The sequence below is a fragment of the Bactrocera oleae genome, chromosome 2, assembly GCF_042242935.1.
Source record: "Bactrocera oleae isolate idBacOlea1 chromosome 2, idBacOlea1, whole genome shotgun sequence".
NCBI classification, from domain to species: domain Eukaryota; kingdom Metazoa; phylum Arthropoda; class Insecta; order Diptera; family Tephritidae; genus Bactrocera; species Bactrocera oleae.
The window spans coordinates 18,418,444-18,441,575 of record NC_091536.1 but is presented as its reverse complement, the minus strand read 5'-3'; the positions used below and the strand labels follow the sequence as shown (position 1 = coordinate 18,441,575).

Genomic DNA, 23,132 nt, shown 5'->3' with positions numbered 1-23,132 from the left:
GTGAACATTATAGTAAAAGGTACTTGACTGTGATGAGAAGGCAACTGAAAGAAAATGTAAAAAAATTAATGATATTAAAAAAATAATTTAATTAACTAACTAAAAAAAAATAATTATAATTTAAAGAGTAAAAAATCGTGGTAAGAAGTAACTAACATTAAAGAAAAAGAATTACAAAAATATATAAAATAAATATTGAATTTAAATAACATAGCCTAAAAAGTTAAACAAAATAGAAAGCAGTGGACACCGAAAGATATATTAATAATAATAAAAAAAAGATATATTAATAATATTAAAAAAAAGATATATTAATAATATTAAAAAAAAATTAATTTAATTCATAAATAAGAATAATATCAATTAAATAAATAATTCAGCTATAAAATATAATTTTGTTTGTGATATTTTGTGCCTTTATATAAAAAATTATATAAAATTAAGTAAAATAATATTATATATATATTATAATGATAATTTACAATATATATACGTATTGCTATTAAGGGTGTTTGCGTCAAAAAAAATAAAAATAAATAAATAAAAACCAACGAAATAAATAGTGCAACGCATAAAAAATAATAATAATTAAAATCATTTGCTTTAATCAGTGTAAACAAACGCATTTACGTGCAACACTCGTGTGAGTTGCGTGTTTGATTCGTGCGCGCCTGCAAAAATGAAGTTTCCTACCAACACCAACTCCTCCCAAATGGAGTCTCTGCTCACCGTTCCATCACTGACAAATGTCAAAGTGCATCCAATGCGCACCGCTTCCAATGCTTCGTCCATTGTGCGGCCGAATGTCAATAGTGCTGGTGTTGCCGACGATCCGGATGAGGATGAGACCGGTCTCGGCTACACGCATACTTTGGTGAGTTTAAAAACCTTAAATAAATATTCTATTACTTTATAAATTATGCTAACATACTGTTATATTTACATTATGGACAGTTAGGCTTAACTGGAATATATGAATTTTTTGTGAAAGTGCTTTTGTATACATGATTTATTAATTTTCAAGTATGCGGTTTAAGTTTTGTCGCAATAGCAGGGTTGTATTTTTAATTACGTTTATCAATTAAGTTTATGTAGGAGGTGGACCTTGTTAAATTTCACCACTTTTCGTTTTAGAAATGTCTTATAAATTATAATGTTATCTATGGCATCAAAGTATGGCTTTTTAAAAAAAATTAATTTTCTGCATAATCGTTTTAAGGTTATAAAGTAAACTATTTTCGGTATTAAACGGAACCGAAATTTGTGCTATCCACAATATAAGAATTTAGTTAGAAAGTATTTTCGTATTTGAAAAAGTTAAATTAATCGGTGTCTGGGTATATAAATTAAACAGAGTTAGCCACTTCAGCGGAGAGAATTGCAATTCAGTAAATTTAGAAGGTTTCCATAATCAAAGCCTGTCGGCTCGTAACCACGGTTTACATTAACGGAACGGACCCGAGTGTATATTCGGCCGAGGGGTGCCAATTCTAAACTATATGAATTTTGTTGTTACGCGTATTTTTAAGTTTTATCAATTATAAACATGACGCCTGTCGGAAAACCTCATTAGTCTTGATTTCACTTTGCTGCCATCACCCAGATTAATTTACATAAAAAATTCCACCGCTGGTTGTCTTTAATAGACATAACTTGCAGGTTAACGCCCTATGTCCTTAATGACTAGGAACACCCTGAAATAGCCAGGTAACTTGAATAACTAAAAATGATGTTCATGGCAGTGAATGTCATTCAAAATTCCTGAGTGTTCCAAATTGTTACCCAATAGATAATCTCGAGCCCGTTATGTCAACAGTCTTAATATTTCATATATATGTATGTATGTATGCAAGTCAATTTTCAGTATAAAAAATCCTATAAATACTAACGACTTAAAGCGAATGAAATTAGCATTATTACGGTCATAAAGTTCATTATATACATACAAATATAATTTATAGCTGTTTTTGGCACAAAAACACAAAACTGTTTTACACTCTAATAAAGTCTGAAATGGTTTGTAGACAACTACAGCTGTAAATATAATTATGACATAGTCAACATAGAGCTGTCGGAAGCTCGAGAAATGAGATAGTTCTAATCAACAGCTCACAATGAACAGTTTTGGAGCAACTGTGTGAGTCGCACTGATAACAAAAGCAAACATATATTCGTACAGATATAACTATGTATAAATATGCAAATACAAAAGCTGGTGTTGTTGTATAACAAATAACACTGAATATGTGGCCTCTTTTTGCACAAATAATAATAATAGTATTAAGAAGGAAAAGTCAAAGTGTATTAGCAAAAACACAAAACAAAAGCAGATTAGCATTAAATGCTTATCAAAATCTTTCGTTGTTTGGCTAGATTATAACGCGAGTGTGCAAAGTAAACAAATGAAGTAACATTTTTGAGTACTCTAAACTTGCCCCTCAAACTTGCGCACAGATGTAAACAAATTTTGTATAAAAACAAAAACAACTGATAATTGTAAAATCATCTTGCTAACTTTTTTTTTTATATATTTTAAGATTTTTTATTTATAATTTTTTTTTTTTTTTGCACAAGTACTATCCGATTTATGTACAGCTTATTTATTCTACCAATTTGTATTTTGTGAAATTTTGAAACTTATAAAGTGTTTACAGACGTCGTTAGCAGCGTTTTTTAAGTTATTTGCAGTATTCGTGCTATTCAATATTGTTTATATAACTTTATTTCTGAATTTACTTATAAAAATTAATAACAATCAATTTAAAATGAGCTCCTTTTCGTATTGGCTTTAATCGTTTATACTTCACTTTAAAGTTTTTTTAGTTTTGAGCATTTTTGCAACATTATCCACACGCACTTAGAAATATGAATGTGTATATGTGTCTATATGCTTTTCGAAACTTCCGTACTACCTCTTTTAAAACTAGAACTTAAAATATCTTCACTGAACATACAATACACATGTATATCAAAGCCTCCTCTCCCCTTAGGTTCTTTTTGGTCACATACCATTGTATTGCCAAATGATTTTAAACTGAATAAGAAATATTTTCAAATGAGATCAACGATTACAATACATTGTGTAAGCATACCTTTCTAAAAAAGGTGAGGTTAATCCGAGAATCCAACAGAATAGTCGAATACCTTTTGCCAAGGTAAAACTGTATATAGCCACTTACCCCGAAATTTATAGTGACCCTTTAAATGTCAGTGTTGTTTTAAATATGGTTATTTGTACCATTCTGATGCCCGATCAAAAAAACTTTTCGATATACGAGTATATTAAAGCTTTCTAACTAAATTGGATTGATAGCTTTGGAAGGTTTTTCGTAGAAATATAAACAGCATTGATTTGGAATTTATAGCTGCTTTTAACAAATTACGATCAAACGGCGTTGATAGTAAGTTAAGATATTTCTTTAGGCGACTAATATCAGATAATAATAATTCGACATTTCGCTCCTGGTTCGCCGAATGTTTAACTGACGAGATGTTTCAACTTCAGTCTTGCAAAAGCTGAACCATGGAAGAGAAAGTGCTTGGATGTTTGGCTGAAATTGTCAAAGTTGTATGGGGAAGGTGAGGTAGCCTTTCTCATGCAACTTTGACAATTTGCATTCCATAATATATTTAACCTTACCGCATTGATTTTTTGATTGATGATGCCTTTTTACAACCTCCAGTCAGAACTCCAACAATTACAGCGAGATAAATCTTGCTGAAAGCAGTAGCGTTAGTCAGTTCCAATTAAAATAGTTCGTATTTGAAAAATTATCATGAGAAAGTCACGTGAGTGTAGACACACCTGTTTTAGCAAATATCTATGGTATAACGACCACGAGGTTAAAGCAGCGATGTTTTGTACGTTGTTTACTTTCTTCATATTTATACCCTGAACATGGTATATTAAGTTTGCCACGAAGTTTGTAACACCCAGAAGGAAACGTCTTAGACTCTCTAAAGTATATATATAAATGATCAGCATGATGAGCTGAGTTGATTAAGCCATATCCGTCGGTCTGTCCGTCTGTATATACGCGAACTACTTGTAGTCCTTCAGTTTTTAAGCTAACAATCTGAAATTTTACACCTATCTTTTTCTCACACATATAGCTGCCATACAAACTGCACAATCGAAATCAAGTGCTTGTATGGAAAATTCTTTCATTTGACGAGGTATATTCACGATATTAAATCGGAATCGAGTTCTTGTTAAGAGCCTTTGTATTTGTGAAGGGTATTATAGCTATAGGTGCAACCGAAGTTAACGTTTTTGCTTGTTTTATAAATATACATGTATGTGCCATAAATATTAAAATCCACAATCACTCATAGGGAATCCCCTCACAACTATACTACCAATTTATTGCAATAATAACTATGAAAAAGCACATAAAAGTATTTGAATATTTTAGACATTTGTTTCAAAATTAGGTGAATACTAAATTAATAACCACAAAATTATACATGTATTACAACAAATTTGTGCTATTAGTCTTCAGCTGCTTTTTTGTCACCGACTACGTCAATGCTCTGTGTTGCTTTTGTGAATAAGCTTAAAAACGAAAATTATTGTATTTATGTACATATGTGTGTATGTAGAAATGTAAATACCATACATACACATTTAATGTGTACCCTATATTACGCCTACCATTAACAACGGAAGTCCCCGCTCATTATACCGGTTCATTGTTCGGATATGTACATATTTCTCACATTGTTATATTTTGATTGTATTTATTGTTGTTGTTTAGTATTTGACATTGTCGTCAGCGTAAAAAAATGCTTACATCTGTTATTATTAAGTGTATTATTGCGATATTAATCTTGATGTCATTTTTATATTTTTTTATTGGCGTGCAATCGCTATTCAAACGCCAGAATAAGGCTCAAAGGTAGACACGAGTATAATTAAGATAATGATTTTTAGAACGCTGAGATATTAGCGAGTAATTGTGATTTCACTTTAAAGTTTTTGTACCAATTGTAAATAAAAACCAAATGCTGTTAAAGATATTTATCGCTCTTTAAATTATCGATAAAACAATCCAATATCCGAGTGTTGGGTATGATTGTCTGTCAGCATGCTTACATTCATGAAATTGCATTCACAAATTGATTTACAAAGCGTTCATCACACACACATACAGACTGCAACAATACAAAAATGCTTCTGCATCTCTTCCAACGCTTCTCTCGCAGCAGGTTGATTGAACTTTAGATTTGTACGACCCTAGGGCGACTAAGATTGCTACTCTGACGTCGTTGGTTGAACTTGTTTTTACAAAAATTAATTTTCGGGCAATTTACCAAATACGGGGGACTTTATTTTCAGTTAATGAGTAGCAACTTTTTTGAAGACGTTATCTGTAAGTTAATTAATTATTTACACGTCAGCTGGGGTACATACATATGTATTATGGGTACAGATTCGTGGATTTGGGTAGAAAACAACTGAATTTATGTCTAATAGCTTTGTTTTTGAGTAGATTTAATTAAATTTTTCACAAAAGAAATTATTTTTAGGTAGAGGTAGACCTTCCTTAAGAAAGATCTTCACTTTTAAATGTCCTATTCAATCCTAAGTTGTTTTATAATGAGTTTAAAGGACATTATTTATTTATATTTATTAATTTTATTAATTTTTGAACACACTTTTATTATACGAACTCTTTATAGTCGAGTAAAAGATATGGATAAATCTCAACTGGATCGTTATTTATAGCTTTATCGAAATCAGGAGGTTGCTGCCATTACCTTTAAATTGCCAAATGTCTAAAAATAAAATCTGCTCCAACATGTAGATGAAATTAATTAAAAAATTTAAGCTGAAAAACTGTTGCCGAAAAGTTTTCACCACTTTCTAAAAATTAAATTGCGGTAAGTTAAGGTTGCCATCTCTTCAAGTGTGAACTGAATTAAAAGTTCAAATTATAGTTGCCACCAGGGTTACGAATTTTTTTATTCAAAAATTTGGGATTAAATAATCAAAAGTTAATTTAATTTTAATTTTAAATTAAATTTTAATTTTTAATTTTAATCCCGATGTTGCGATTAAAAATTAAACTTTCATTTTAATTCATTAAAGATGTTTGGGATTAAAAATTTAAAATTGAAAATATTGCTTTTTGATTTGAATGAACTCGAAAAAATGTGAGTTTTAAACCAAATTTGTTTTTGTTTTTATTCTTAACTATATGCTTCAGGTGAAAATTTCGTTTTCTGTTTTTCAATCCGGTAGTTGGAAAAAAATTTTAATCCGGTTTTTCCGATACAATTTTTTTTTTTTTAAATTCTAAATAAACTTAGAATCCGGTTTTTGGGATTAAATTTTTTCAAAGCCGGTAAATTTTTATAACCTGAACAGGGTATATTAAGTTTGCCACGAAGTTTGTAACACCCAGAAGGAAACGTCGGAGACCCTATAAAAAATATATATATAAATGATCAGCATGATGAGCTGAGTTGATTTCGCCATGTCCGTCTGTCCGTCCGTCCGTCTGTATATATGCAAACTAGTCTCTCAGTTTTTAAGCTATCGATCTGAAATTTTGTTCCTGCCCTTTTCTCACTAAGAAGCTGCTCATTTGTCGGAACGTCCGATATCGGACCACTATAGCATATAGTTGCCATACAAACTGAATAATCGGAAGCAAGTCCTTGTATAGGAAACTTTTTTATTTGACGTAATATCTTTACGAAATTTGGCATGAGTTATTTTCTAAGGTAACAATGTAATTCCCGAAGAAATTGAATTTTATCGGATGACTATAGCATATAGCTGACAGACAAACTGAACGATCGGAATCAAGTGCTTGTATGGAAAACTTTTTCATTTGACGAGGTATCTCGACGAAATTTGGCAGGAATATAATCTCCGAAAAAATTGTTTAGATCGGATTGCTATGTCATACAGCTATCATATAAACTGAATGATCGGAGTAAAGTGCCTGCATGGAAAAAAATTTTAGTTTTTATTGCCGATTAACGAAATTAGATCTGAATCAAGTTATTGTAAGGAACCTTTGTATCTGTGAAGGGTATTATAGCTTCGGTGCAACGAAGTTTATTTATTTTCTAATCCCATATATGGGTTTACAAAAAATTAAAAAAATGTAATTCAAATGTTAATTCAATATTTTAGTAATGCATTATTTGCCGCCCTGGTTGCCACCTTAATTAAATTAAGCATTAAACTGTTGTTCACATGTCAAATACTACAATAATAATGACAAAATAAATTTTACAAAAGCTTGTTTAAATCAGTTATTATTTAGATCAAAATTACAAATAATATATACATACAAAAGCCAAATTCTGAAACCAACTCATTCAAGTTTAATGTTTTATAAGTAAAATTCTTCTTTCTTTCACACATTTTCTAAAATGCACATGTACTCGAAATGTCTCCTAAATTCAAAATAATAAACAAATACTCTAACTTTATTTACTTGAACTCAGCATCGGCCAGTCATTATAAAATATACAAGTACCTGAAGTGCTCACAATTTCGCAAGCGCAATGATGGATTGACTTCAATATTTTGCAGCTATAAATCATGTATTAAAAGTAAAATTATTGTTATTGTTTTATTGTATTTTTTTCTGAGCACTTGTGCGATGGAATATCCACAGTTATTTAATGACTGCTGCCAGGCGTATTAAAATATGCCGAATATTTGCAGCGACAAATAATCACCTTTAATCGCTTATATAAGTATGTACAAATTGGCTTTTTTAATTGGGCATGATTATGTATAGCAAAAGTAATTAATTTTTGGTAAATTCCCAAACAATTTAAGATATTAATATGATAAAAAATTGACTAAATATTAATATTTCACTCACATAAAAAAGGCAAAATACCCTCATGAAGTAATTAGAATTACTTGCTTAGCACAATATGGTATTTTATTTAATAAGCAGTATGTGCAAAAAATACAAATATGACTACATATTTTACGTAAAACATTTGATTGATTAATACTTATGAAAATATATGTTTATAAGTTTGTGTATATTCGTTTTATATGTGATATGTACACATGTACTCCAAAAGATAGACCCTGCATTGGCACATAAACAGTTATTTACATACTCACTAACGTATTGGCATATGTATGTATGTATGTGTGCAACTCATCCGTCAAATGTTGGCCGTTAGTTGGCGGTTGGCATCTGTTTATCAAACACTTTTCAACCTTGCCATAGTTTCGCAAACGCACTCAGGTGCTAGGCAAATAAACGTTTGTGTTCCAAGCACTCGCCATTGGTAGGCAACGCTTGAGCAGAGCAACTAGTGGAGATAATTATCGCAAATAACTAATAATTAAAATAAAAATTGTACAACATCTGCCTTACTTGTAGTGATTTATTGCATTAGCCAATTATATGCAAATATATATATTGAAAAAGTAAAAATTTAAGTTTATCTAGATTTCGATAGCTTCTGTGAAGTGCTACGTAAGTGGAAAATAAATCACTCATACGCCATGGTGTAACAAATTTGTATATCCACTTAAAATAGGCGTATGTATATGAAATATTGGCATAAAATTAAATCTACTGTTTGTGAAAAACTATAAAACACTAGACTTAGAAATCTATGATTTATAAGCTCATTTTATATATGTATATCTTATGATTTATGGTTTTTTTCTCTGCAAGTAAATATCAAGTCGGAAGACCTAATGGTCTTTTAGACTACTTGTAGTTGAAATAAACTTTTATTGATGCGTGATGAAGTTTGCAATCAAACTAATACAACACAAATATTAAAACTTTTCTAAACTCTCCAATAAAAGTATTAAATGTCTTACAAATGTTCCTCTGCACTTGTTTTTAGAGCATAATTTTTTTTTATTGTACTCTCTCAATTTCTCTTAATTGTTATGGCAATGATAACTGAGAAACCTAAAAGGCATTTAGATCGATAAATGCTTTAAGTGAGAAGATGAGACAGCGAAAAACTTCTGGAACTGCCTATATACAGGGTTGCGAATTTTTTAATAAAAAAAAATTTGGGATTAAAAATTAAATTTTTCAAATCTCAATGTTGAGATTTAAAATTAAATTCTCGGTTTTTCACCTTGATGTTGACTACATTTTAATTTTTTAAGCCTGATGTTGGGATTAAAAATTTAATATTCCTTTTTAATCTAAGATGTTTGGGATTCAAAATTGAAAATATTATTTTTTGATTTGAATGAAAGCGAAAAAGTTGTAATTCTAAAACAATTTTTTTTTAATTCCTAATTATATGCTTGAGGTTAAAACAGTTTTATTTAATTTTCAGTCCGGTAGTTGTTATTACATTTTTTTTCAATTCGGTAGTTGGTATAATTTATTTTGAAATCCTGTTTTTTTCTTTTTTTAATCCGGTATGTGGGATAAAATTTTTTTTTTTTTTTTAATACCGTATTTGGATTTCGAAATAAAAAACATCTTGATTGAAATGTTGATTAAATTTTTTTATGCATTATATGTAATCCTGCTTATATATTGTATAACTGTTTTTTTTTTTTTGTAATATTTAAAAAACTGCTCTGCACTTTGGACTACGGGCATACTAAAGACTGTTTGAAATACTAGTGAACATGCGATTTCAAATTAAATTTTTATCTTTCTATACCAAAATTACCAATACAAAAATAAATATTTCAAATCACTCTTAAAAAATCTTTATGCGATATTTTAAATTTGCATTTATCTAATTATTCATACCCATTTATAAGGTATTTGTATTTTTGCTGCTTCACCGTGGTGATCTTTTGGTATAAGTAGCGGATTAGACGGTCATGTGATCACATTGTTGTACTTTTTGCACTTTTTCTTTTCACAATTATACCGTATTAATTACAGGTTTGCTGTTTTAATTTATCTTTGTATGCCTGTGTCATAATAATCTCGTGATGTGCCTATATTATGAATATTCAAATGGCTTTTTGTTTACACAATTGAGTAAATAACCTATCTGAAATTGAGTATAATTTCTTTATTTATTTGCCACAAAAAGTTATTGAAAATTTTTTTATGTTATTTACATTTCACACAAAATAGTGAATGTTATTGATAATTGGGAGTTTCAAAGTCATAACCGTATCTCAAGGAAGTGAAATAAAGCAAATAAAGGAAGTATTTCTGTTTTTGTTGTTGCAATAACCTTCGTATTAAGAGCCAAAGAAATGGCCAAAGAAATGTTCTTTTTTTTCTATCTGTATTTGTTGACTTCTGTGTCACCAACTCTTAGAAGAAGGCTTTAAAACGTAAAGGTATAATCTAATTAAGAGCACTCTACTGTGCTTTAGTAAATATGTAAGTGCTTTTTTATTAAAATTCACTTCTTCTTCTTCTTATGTATTACGTTTTATCACACTTTCGTTATTCCTGTTTTCACTGACGTAATTGCTTAAAGGTTACATTTTGTATCGCCTTCGTTAAAAAATTATTAATAAGTATAAAATTTAAATTTATACGCACAAAATAACCGCTAACCGAAAAAAGTTTGCCAGTAAATGTCTGGTCGCTCCTCTTATGTGAAAACTTTTTTTGGCATTTATTGAAAGTTTTGTCTTAAAATTGACCAACTTTCATAACGAAAGTATATATAATATTGTCGCTTACGTACATACATACATATGTAGTTGCAGAGTTGCAATTTTTGCACACGCAAAAATATGTACGATATTAAAATGTAAAAAAACAAAAAAAAATTGCTCCTGCTTAAAATACAAGGTGCGATCATTAAGTAACAGAGCTGGCACTGCAAGCCGTTTTTTTTTTATACGGTTTCATATATTTTTGATTATTTACTTTCATGTCGCCTCTACTCTATCTAAATTTCGCATTTCTGACAGCTCTTTCATGATGAGCACTGTTATACAAGTAGTGAACATATGAGTGTTGCTCGCTAACTTTAAAATTTGCATTCTCCGACAGCCTCTCGATTACCATAGAAAATCTTGAGACTATGTGCCGATACAGAAGTTAAGTTAACAAGTAAGGAAGGGCTAAGTTCGGATGTATCCGAACATTTTATACTCTCGCAAAGTCAAATAGTATACTCGTTTGAGATTTCTTTGTGGATTGACTGATATTTTCGGTAGAAGGTCAACTATAGGCACTGGGGTCCACATATTTAGTACTTAGGGGTTTGAACAGTTTTGGTTCGATTTAGACAATTTTTGGCCGCAAGGTGGCATACTTTAATTGCATTATTCACGCAAAGTTTTACCCCGATATAATCATTGTTACCTGATTTGCATAGTGGAAAGTGAAAGAATCAGATGGAATTGAAAATGGTGTTACATGGGAAGTAAGCGTGCTTGTAGTCCGATTTCGCCCAGCGCTATGACATAGAAACATAAAAAGAACGTTATGCACCGAATTTGGTTGAAATCGGTTGAGCAGATCTCAAGATATGGGTTTTCACCTAAAAGTGGGCTGTGCCACGCCCACTGTCTAATTTTGAACGCGGTTCCTATAAAGTCATCTTATACCATCTCAGAGATAAAATTTAATGTCTCTGGCGTGTTTAGTGCTTGATTTATCGCGCTTTTAGTAGTTTTTAACAGTACCTTTATATGGGGAGTGGGCGGAGTTGCCACCCGATTTCAACTATTTTCACACCGTCAATAGAAGTGCTAAAAACATTTGCTTCTAGGGAATTTTGTTATTATAGCAATAGCGGTTTAGGAGATATGCACATTAAACCTATTAGAGGCGGGACCACGCCCACTTTTTAAAAAAAGTTTTAACTGCAGATGCCCCTCCCTAATGTGATCCTGTGTACCAAATAACAGTCTTGTATCTTATTGCGGAGTTTAGTTATGGCAAGTTATTTGTTTTTGATTAATGGCGTTTTGTGGCCGTGGCAGTGGTCCGATTACGCCCATCTGCAATACCAACCGTCTCACGGTACCAAGAAACATGTCTACCAAGTTTCATAAAGATATCTCAATTTTTACTCAAGTTAGAACTTGCACGGACGGACGGACGGACGGACGGACAGACAGTCACCCGGATTTCAACTCGTCTCTTCATCCTGATCATTTATATATATATAACCCTATATCTAACTCGATTAGTTTTAGGTGATACAAACAACCGTTAGGTGAACAAAACTATTATACTCTGTAGCAACAGGTTGCGAGAGTATAAAAATAATAAAGGTTGACTAATGGTTCCAATTTAGTATGATACTACAACTCATTCAGAACGGTTGAGTAGATCTGAGTGAATGAGTTTATCTACTACATATGCGAGATACGAGTTTTATATGCTCGACACTTATGAAACAATGCTTTCTAAAATCACAAGACGGTAAAACTAACTTTTTGTTATCAAGGTAACTTTGCTGCCTGACTATAAAGTTTGTGTGCTTATGGTTAATCTATCGCACGGCAATTTCACCGCAATTCCGCTATGATTTGCTAATCTTATCTAAATATAGCACTGTGGTTTGTATGTATGACGAATTCATAAATTATTCCTTTCACTAGAATATAACGGCATTGCGCTTTTACGAAATTCCTGAGGCTACATCATACAACGGTAAATATTCTAATCCATATGTGCGGAATAGCATAGTAACAAATAAAAACTTTTGAAACAACCTCACTTTACAAATATTACTTTTTTTTAATAAAAAATTAACTAAGTTAATAAAAAATTACGTCTGCATTTTGGACTTTTAGCCAACCAACTATTTCAAATAAATTTTTCTTTAACGTTTGGTTGACGTTTTCGATTTCGTTTGATCTCATAACAGTTAGTTTATTTTTCCAAGAAAGCTACGCTATCCACGATATAGATTCAACTTTATGCTTTATAAATTACAAGTTATATAATCAATGTTTACAGTTTTTGTGAAAAGCAATAACCTCACTAGTTCAAAGAAAATTTAGAGATATATATTTTGTCTTTCATTTTAGGACCGCTACGTTATTTAATGTGTAAAATTATTTTTGCTAGAAGCTGGCAATTTTTATTTTATTTTACTTTTTATAAATCCATAATGCAATAGTTAAACTAATAATCGATAAATTTCGCTGGTTTTATCACTCCAAAACTGTATTGTTGCAAGTTAAAGTACGTCATAGGCGAGTATGGAAGCTGAATTCAAGAGCTCAATAAGAGGCCACGTTTTATTTCACATTTTTACAGAAGCTTGAAACTTGGGTAAGTCATTGTACCTGCAATAGAATGTTATTGCAATCTAAAAACATACATACCAATAGCAATAACTCCTGTACAATTTTTTTTCTAAAATTGAGAATTTTCAAAGTGCTTTCGAAACCTCACCTGGTCAGCCACGACACCCACCCCATTTTACTGCTGGGTTATTGTGGCTAGAAAACCATTAAACACTTAGCACTTTTACGCTACAATTTTAGTTACATTTTCGTCTGTATATATGTGTGTGTAAGTGGTATGTGCGTAACGATCAATCACTTGATATTTGCACCGCTTATTTTGGCTTTGATTTCCGAGCCAGATAAGCTGAGCGCCGAGCTTTGTGGCGTTAGTTGGCTGGCACTATACGGATTTGTTTAAGCAAGTAACTGTTGATTTTTATTGATACGGCGGCTTTTATCGCCGCTAAATACATAAAGACATACTAATTGAACACGCGTAGTGCCGTTATGTTTGGCTATTGTTGTTGTTGTTTGTACTATTTGCTTATTAGTATGTCTACAAGCTAATTAATAAGGTGTTGAGGCATAACGCCATAAACAACCTAATGCCGTTATGTTTTTAATTGAATTAAATTATTGTTGTTATTATCATAATTATTTGCAGTTGTTGCTAGTTATTATTTGTTGTGTATTCAATTGTTTCTTGTGGCATTGTGGAGTTTTGGCGAATTTATTGTGTTTGCTGAGACAATTGGCCGCCAGCAACAGGCTGTCGATTGCCGTTATCGCAAGCATGGCGTGTTTGCTTACATGTGTAGTAGTAAGGTATGTGTGTGTGAGTGCCGCGGGTGTATGTGTGTGTGTGTACATTACGCATCTGTTGGTGTTCGGAGTGAATTAGACGACAGCCAAGTGTCCACAGCTTTCATTTTCATGGCGTTTTGGCCAACGTGAACGCTTATACATAAATAAATACATAGATACATACATACACATATATTATATAATACATGTATGACTTCTTTATTGCCGTGTATTTGAGTTTCATTTCTTCTTTATTTATTTAACTTCACTTGCGCACAATGCTGCGCTCTGCCACAAAAGGATTACACCGCACTTTTTGTTGTTGTAATCTTTTATCACTTCGTACACTCTTATACCATGCCATTCATACCATTTATTTGCATTTTTTAAGCATTTTTCAACCGCACTTATTTGTTTTTCTTGTTTTTTATACCCTGAACAGGGTTCCTATATTAAGTTTGCCACGAAGTTAAAATACACAGAAGGAAACGTCAGAGACCCTGTTCATCTATTTGTATATACGAGCCACTATAGGATATAATTGCCATACAAACTGAATGATCAAAATCCAGTCCTTATATGGAAAACTTTTGTATTTGATAAGATGCCTTTATGAAATTTGGCATGGATTAATGTTCAAAGCAACGCTACAACCTCCGAAACAAATAGTTGATATCGGGCAACTATAGCATATTGCTGCCATACAAACTGATCGTTCAAAGTCAAGCTACATATTTTTTATACCTTTTTATACTCTCGCAACCTGTTGCTACAGAGTATAATAGTTTTGTTCACCTAACGGTTGTTTGTATCACCTAAAACTAATCGAGTTAGATATAGGGTTATATATATATAAATGATCAGGATGAAGAAACGAGTTGAAATCCGAGTGACTGTCTGTCCGTCCGTCCGTCCGTGCAAGTTCTAACTTGAGTAAAAATTGAGATATCTTTATGAAACTTGGTAGACATGTTTCTTGGTACCGTGAGACGGTTGGTATTGTAGATGGGCGTAATCGGACCACTGCCACGCCCAAAAAACGCCATTAATCAAAAACAAATAAATTGCCATAACTAAGCTCCACATCAAGATACAAGAGATTTGGTATACAGGATCACAATAGGGAGGGGCATCTGCATTTAAATTTTTTTTGTTTAAGTGGGCGTGGAAGCAAATGTTTTTAGCACTTCTATTGACGGTGTGAAAATAGCTGAAATTGGGTGGCAACTCCGCCCACTCCCCATATAACGGTACTGTTAAAAACTACTAAAAGCGCGATAAATCAAGCACGAAACACGCCAGAGACACTAAATTGTATCCCTGGGATGGTATGAGATAACTTTATAGGAACCGCGTTCAAAATTAGACAGTGGGCGTGGCACAGCCCACTTTTAGGTAAAAACCCATATCTTGGGATCTGCTTAACGTGTATAACGTTCTTTTTATATTTCTATGTCATAGTGCGAAAATGGGCGAAATCGGCCTATTTCCCATATAACACTATTTTCAATTCCATCTGATTCTTTCACTTTCCAGTATGCATATCCAACAACAATGATTATATCGGGGTAAAACTTTGCGTGAATAATACGTTTAAAGTATGCCACCTTGTGACCAAAAATTGTCTAAATCAAACCAAAACTGTTCAAGCCCCTAAGTACTAAATATGTGGACCCCAGTGCCTATAGTTGACCTTCTACCGAAAATATCAGTCAATCCACAAAGAAATCTCAAACGAGTATACCATTTGACTTTGCGAGAGTATAAAATGTTCGGTTACATCCGAACTTAGCCTTTCCTTAGTTGTTATCCTTTAAAAATGCAACTGTAAAGGGTATTATAGCTTCGGTGAAGCTGAAGTTACCGTTTTTGCTTTTTTTTTTTGTGTTTTGTGTTTAATTTTTCTGTTGTTGCTGCTTTTATTTCACTAATTATTCCACCTTTCTTCCGCCGCTGCAGCTGTTGTCATTATTACTGTCTTTGTTATTTAATTACTTCTGCTCGGCGTACTACTTGTTTACCCCTTTCTTGGCTGTAGATTTGCCGCTTTTTTAATTAGCATCTTTATTTATCTTCGATAAAGTTTATACGTGCATTGTGATGCCGTTTTTGTTGTTTTCGCAATTTTCGCGAACATTTGTCTTATATTTGCGTTTACACACGCACACACACACACTTGTAGCGTTCATGTATGTACGCGTGGCCGACATTCTTTTTTTATACACTTCGAAGTTTTGCCTTTGGGCACAGTTTTGGCCATAACGCCGTTGTGCGAGAATCTCTCTCAGAACATTGTTGGTTGACTGGCGGTCTTGTCGATTTGTTAAGTGTTGCTGCACGCGTTACGAGCGCTGGTGTGTTGTTTTGTGTTCGACAGAATTCGGAAAATTCGCATATTTTATATACATACATATCCCATATTAGATGCTATGTCTCATAAGAAAATGGATAAAACACAAGTGAAAGCGAAAAAGGTTAGTATGTACCGCTGTGCACAAATTAGAAAGTGAAAATGTACAATTATACAGAGTGACATATATTATGTTCGCAGAAGATGTTGTTCTGCCAAAAATCGTCGGAGTGTAAAATATTTTCAATCATTCAACATTGTCATATGGTTTTTATGACAGTTTAAGCATATTTTCGTTAAATGTTGTTTACTAAACAAACTAAAATATGTAGCAACAACTATTCAACCGCAAATTTGATCATTTGAAACTCGCTTCAAATGCTTTCAATAAAGATTTAAAAACATCAGAAAATTATATACAACAGTTTATCCAATTAAAATTCAAGTAGTTTTTTATTTTTAATGAAGTCTTATGCGACGATAACAAATTGCAATATAATATTAAATTTAAAATGTTGTTAAAAACGCGGAAAACCGTTAACTTCAGTTGCTATATACCCTTAGATAGATAGATCTATCTTAGATAGATAGATGAAGTTAACGGTTTCCCGCGTTTTTAATATCTATCTCAGATAGATCTATCTATCTATACATATACCCTTTACAGGTGAATTTTCTATAACAGCTATATGTATATTTAAACCTGCTAGTTCTTTCTGGCCACGATCTTTGATATAAACAACCTTCAAAAGATATTTTATGAAGTTCTTTATCTTGATTGTATCGGTAAGCTTATGACAGCTATATGCTGGTTCGATCTGCGCAAAATGTTAGCAGATTATAGCGTAGTCTTGAAAAATAATATATGTACCAAATTTCAAGAAGATATCTCGTCAAATGAAAAAGTTTTCTACACAAGCACTTGATTTCGATCGATCAGTTTGTATAGCAGCTACATTCTATGTTGATCCGATAAAGGCAGTTACTACAAATCAGCATTTTTTTGGGAAGATAAAGACGTGTGCAAAATGTCTATTCGATATCGCAAAAACTGTGGGGTGTGTTCGCGTATGCACAACAGACAGACGGCCATGACTAAATCAACTCATATACATTTAATTTTAACTGTTAAAATGTTCTGTAATCGACTATAAGTATAGTGGTTTTCGAGGCCAAATGTGGGAGAGTGGTGAATCGAACAAACTAACAGCTAACATGTCTTCTAACGCATGCGCAACACAATTGTGATGCTTTCCTTGATGTAAAATTCTTCATTCCGACTTCAATTTGTTTTTAATAAACTGCAAGTGTAACTGACTTTAAGTTCTAAGTTTTTTAAATAAAGAAAAACTTTGTATTTAATTCTTCGCAATATCCAGCCATTTGGACCATTACTATAGTAAATTTGGTATAAAATATGCAGAAAAAAACAAGAAAAAACTTTAATCTCATACTCTCTTATACAAATTCAAACCTACTATAACTTTGTTGTTGCTATAACATGTAATTTTTTTCGCAAGAGAGCAACGCACAAAGATAGCGAACAGAGAAATGGTGAACCGAAGGCTGCTTATATTACATCATATGCACACTATTGCCATTATTATTATGCTGACCATAGCAGAAGTTGATTGACATTGATGCAGGATTAGGATTTGCTGAAGTTTTCATTACTACTATAAACAAACAACTCTAAATTGTTAATATTTATAGTATATGGCTTCCAATAATATGTAAGCCGTATCATAAATCAAAATGATTTATTACAGTTTGGGCAATTTTGACTTATTATTATGAATTCCGTGGAGTATCTAGCGATTTCTTTGAGTAAAATTTTGCTTAAGAATGCCTTATCATCACCAATAAAAAGTAGTAAACATACTTGATATCAAAGTGCAGTTATTAATCCACTTGCCAGGAATTAAAAATACTTGCTGTAATTTTAAAGAACTACACTGAAGCTAGAAAATAGTGTAAAAAACTGTACATTTTTGTATTATAGAATGCATTTAAAAAAGTAAGATCAAAGCGCATATCATGGCAACAAATGCATACTAACAAAAGCAGCTCTACGCCAGAGTTGCTAAGTTACCATAATAAATTGCAATGCAAACGTTGGAAAATCTCTACATTTTCGATTGAGTCCATTTAGCTATTATTATTATTAGATTTAAAATAAAACAAGCTTTATAATAATTAGCAATAGTAAAATTTTTTAATAACTTTTCGTGGATTTCTAAAGAATTTCCTTTAGTGGGAAAAATGAAATTTTATTTGTATTTATATGTATGTACATATGTACATTTGAATATATTAGACGGTTTCTTAAAAAATTTAAATATTCGCCACTGTTTTCAACATTTACCTTGTGGGAAGTTCAAAACTGGAGGAAGATTAAGTCTACAAAATAAGAAAATTTAAGGTATTTTTATAATTTCTGTCTTAAAAAAAAAAATTTAAATAACGGGAAAATGAGAACTTTAATAGTAAACTGTTTCGATGCGTAAAATATGCTTTTAATATATTAATATTTATATATCACTTCTAAAAATCTGTAAACCAAACAAATTCAGCAATTTTACAGAGAGTTAGTATTTTTTTTACTGTTTATGAAATTTTCAGTTGGGAAATATTTAACTCGAGTTACAAATTTTCCAATTATTTATGCATGCAGTATCATAATATAATATCTATTGCTTCTTACTAATTATCTATACTGCTCCTCTTGAAAATCGCATCAAAGCAGAGTTTTTATTCGAGCAAATCTTTAAGATCCCCTACTTGATTGTTACAAATTATTTAGCATATTTTTTATGCCTATACTTGTATAGGTATAATCTCTCATAAAATTAATTGCTTCCCTCAAACTTAGCATCTCTGAAATAATCTTGATAAAGTGAGAAGATCACATTAAAACAACTACCGCCCAACATCCAATATATGAGTAGGGAATGAGGCGCTCGATCAATGTTTCATGCCCATGTATATATACTTGTACATACATAGTATGCATGCAGTTGTGTTGTATGTGAAGGAAGAACCGTTATGTATATGATTGACTGCCAGATAGGTTAACAAAAGTTGATAAGTAAATAAGTTTCATTTCATTTAATTTTAGCCGGCATGCTGATTTTTAATGAAGGCGTTTGTGCTATGCTTACAATTTTGCTCAAATACTATATTGTACATACATGCATAAATATATTTATAGATATAGTATATAGTATGATGATATGTATAGTTTGCGATGAGCGCATCTAAGATACGGACACATGTATGTATGTATATTATAACAGTTTTACGTGCCTACATATGTATAAATGCTTGGAGAGTGACCGGTTAAAGTAGTAAATTGATAAATTTTTGAAATTAAGCTGCAATCTTTTGTTTCGCACAGCTTTACACACTACACACATTTATGTACATATATACAGTTGTACATACTTTTGCGACAATTTGAAGCACTTTATGTGTTTGGTGACAAGCGCGCAAGTCGCTGATCTCCGTACATACATAAATACATATGTATGTATATATTTAAGACGTTTGTGCGTCTCTCTACTTGAAGTAAGATCTTTTGCGCCTCATGAGTGATTCTTGCGCCTGGCTTGAGCATTTTCAAGCTCGATGCTCAGTTATGCACATTTAATCTTCATTTCGATCAGTTAATGAACAATCCGAATGATCATATGTAGGTTGAATATATACTTAGATACACACTATGTATATATAATAGTGGTATGTTGCAAGATCTGATTAAGGTTAGTTTAAAATTTAATGGATCTTTTCGTGGAATTGCCTTTTACACAAGATTTCGCAGCGATCACATTTCAGTTGAGTGCGAAACGTCGCGACGTCCATTTCTTCTCGATACAACGACACCTATCGGATACTTTGTGGCGCTGTGTGGCCAGTGGAAAGTCCTCCTCAAATATACCGTTGCAATTGTCAGTGTGATTTTCCAAAGGAATAATGCAAACGTTTTGTGACTAAATTAGTGCCTCGTGATTTGTATTAAAGCTCAATTTTATTGTGCACTGATCTCCAGTTTTATGTGTGTGTAATGACGCATTGTGTCCAAATTGCCGGAAATATTTAATAGAGGCGAATTAGCACATTGCAAAATTTTAAGCTTCAGATTTTGTTTGAAGACCGAACACCATTTTTGCTGCAAGTTGAGCGTGACAAATATTCCTTTTTGATATCAAATAATTAAGACGCCTCAATAATTGCGAAAGCGTGGCAACATTGGAATTAAAAGCAAAAAAGTGTCAAATAGAGACTTAAATCGGAATTAAGAATGTTAAAAAGTTTCGTTGCGTATAAAAAACAGTGTTTAAAAAAATATATTAATAAATTGATTAATTAATTGTGCTATTGAAGCAATTAGTTTTAATTACATTACAAGCTATAAAAAAATGTTAAAATACCTATATACATATATACATATATTACATAACAAATATTACAAAAAATGCAAAATATGAAATGTATAATACAACCGAAACATATAAATAAAATACCGAACACTTCAAAAAAAGTTTTAAATCGGTGTTAGTTTGTACGGTTTTATAAAAAGTTTGCTAAGTACTAGAACAAAAATCTTCAAATACCAAATTTACTTAAAATTACCTTTAGTGGTTGTTGTAGTTTTTTAAACATCTCAAAAAAACATCTCACAAAATCTCTTAGAAAGTATATATTTTTCTTATTTGATGAGTTGAAGATCAAAAAGCCTCGAATAACTTCCAAAAATATTTTTTTAAGCTAAAAAGGCAGCGTTCAGCTCGACGCATATTTATGATTTTAAACAGCTAACCAAATTTGTCTGCTAGAATCACAGTAATAATGGGTTCCGCAAAATCGTTAGATATTCGACTTTTCTTCCAAGAAAACCTCACTAAAATATTTTATAGCTACAATCATTGAATGCATTCCTGTTTTAAGAAGAGCTACGTATAATAACCTGCCAGCTTTACGGAATATGCGGAAATGTTCGCGTCCTCTTAAATTTTCTTACTAACCAGAAATACAACATCTACAATTTTCTTTACTTTTTATAGAATTCTTAAATTAAAAAAATATACAAAATACAAAACCGCAAATTAACAAAAATAGTTAAAAATAAACATTATCAAAAAAGTAATGCACAAACCTAATCCATAATCGAGTTTTAATTAGCTTATATTAAAAATAAAAATGGTTTACCTCGCCAGTCGTCACCAGCACGCAAGAGACAGTCAGTCACGTGAACGCATGCGCGAACATCAACGCGAACCGCGCTACGATGAAGAATTCGGCGAAGAGAACGTTGAAATGGTCGACTCGGAATGGGCGGACTTCGAAAAGTTTCTGCGTCAATTTCGACAGCGACGCAACAGCACCATCTCCATGGAAGAAGAATTGCGACGGGTGTCAAAGCAACCGAAAATCAAATCGCAAGCCTTCTATCCATGTCCACCGCCAGCCGATCATGGCCGTGATTCGGATTCATCTTCGGATGACGATGATCCTTTCGGATATATTGATACGCTAGTAAGCAAATGAGCATGTTGGTTCTCTTTTTTATATAGAGTTTAAATATGAATGAATGAAGCATGCTTTATGAATATTTGTAGTGTTTAATTATATAATATAATTATAATATTCGTTTTGTGTGTGACAGGAAATAAATATTATTATTTATCATCAGCGAAAAGTCTTAGTAAATACTCGAGTGATATAAAATAGTAAAAGAATATTATACACGCACATTTCTTTTAACTATTTTTCCATTAAAACAATTTTGAGCCGGAAGCGGATGCAACCATCTAAATGATCTTTCAATAACTCTTAGGGCGTCAGAATTCAACAAAAATAACAAAATCAACAAAAATAATGAAATTCCTAAATAAACGAACTCATTTAACTAATCTTAAAATTACAACAATAACAAACAATGCCGATAAACATTCTTCTTTAGAAGTTTCCCGTTTCGACATTTCTATTGACAGACAATCTGCTTGACAGACAGGCATGCATGCAAGTGGTGCACTGGCATGCTTTCCGAGTATAACTCAGACGATTTGTCTAAAGTACACATACACTCACAAACAAACTGCGAATTGATATCGCTAACAACCACTCACGCCCTTTCCACGCTCCGCCACACGCAAAGCTTTCACATATTACCCATCATTAACACTACTACTCATCTTTTACTCATAATTCTACTCATTTTCTGCTCATATCTGTCGATTTGTCAGCGCAAACATTTTCCACATTTCCCAATGCCAATGCCCATCTGTTTCATTGCCTCATCTGTCCATCGCTCTTCAATGTCCATCTGTCTTCACAGCCGCTGCTGCTCATTTCGCTTATGCTTCTTCCTCTGCATCTGCTACTGCAAACCACATGCTGTCCTCTCACCCACTCTTGGTGCAGTTGGGCGGCCAGTTCTTGGTCTTGGCGTTCTTTTATGCGTCTTGCGGTTATTTTATGTTAAAAATGATATATAAATGAGTAAATATACAAAATAAATGTACTGACCATTCATGAAATATTATTTATAATCGGATTATTCAAAGCTGCCAGTTTGTTTGCACCGCAAGTGATTTGAAGCTTTCTTATTTGTCCATATTGTATTATTTGTTGCAAATATCCGAAATAGCTTTTCTAACAGTCTTCAGTCCGAAGCATATGTCCGTCTTGGTATATATGTATCGAGAAGGTTAAGGGCAAAAGATGGACGCACTTGATATGTGAACTTGCTTGGTCGAAGATGAGTGACCAGACTAAAAGTGTTTTCAACCTAATTTTCTACTTTTTGTGGGTGGCAGTATCATATGTAGAAAAGTTTTA

At 32.1% G+C, this 23,132-nt stretch overlaps 1 protein-coding gene across 8 annotated transcripts in view; it reads left to right on the top strand.

The window, feature by feature from the left end:
- The first annotated feature begins 462 nt into the window (after window positions 1-462).
- Window positions 463-23,132, top strand: part of ClC-a (chloride channel protein 2) — a 47,515-nt gene continuing 24,845 nt past the window's right edge. For 2 of the 8 annotated variants that reach the window (XM_036377876.2, XM_036377875.2), the window contains exons 1-2: window positions 20,139-20,239; window positions 21,356-21,827. In XM_036377876.2, the coding sequence (XP_036233769.1) occupies window positions 21,492-21,827 (336 nt within the window). In that variant the 5' untranslated portion in view covers window positions 20,139-20,239; window positions 21,356-21,491. Of the gene's footprint in view, window positions 875-16,224; window positions 16,417-20,136; window positions 20,240-21,355; window positions 21,828-23,132 lie in introns of those variants that run through there. The other 6 variants (XM_070110375.1, XM_036377874.2, XM_036377867.2 and 3 more) reach the window with 5 other exon arrangements.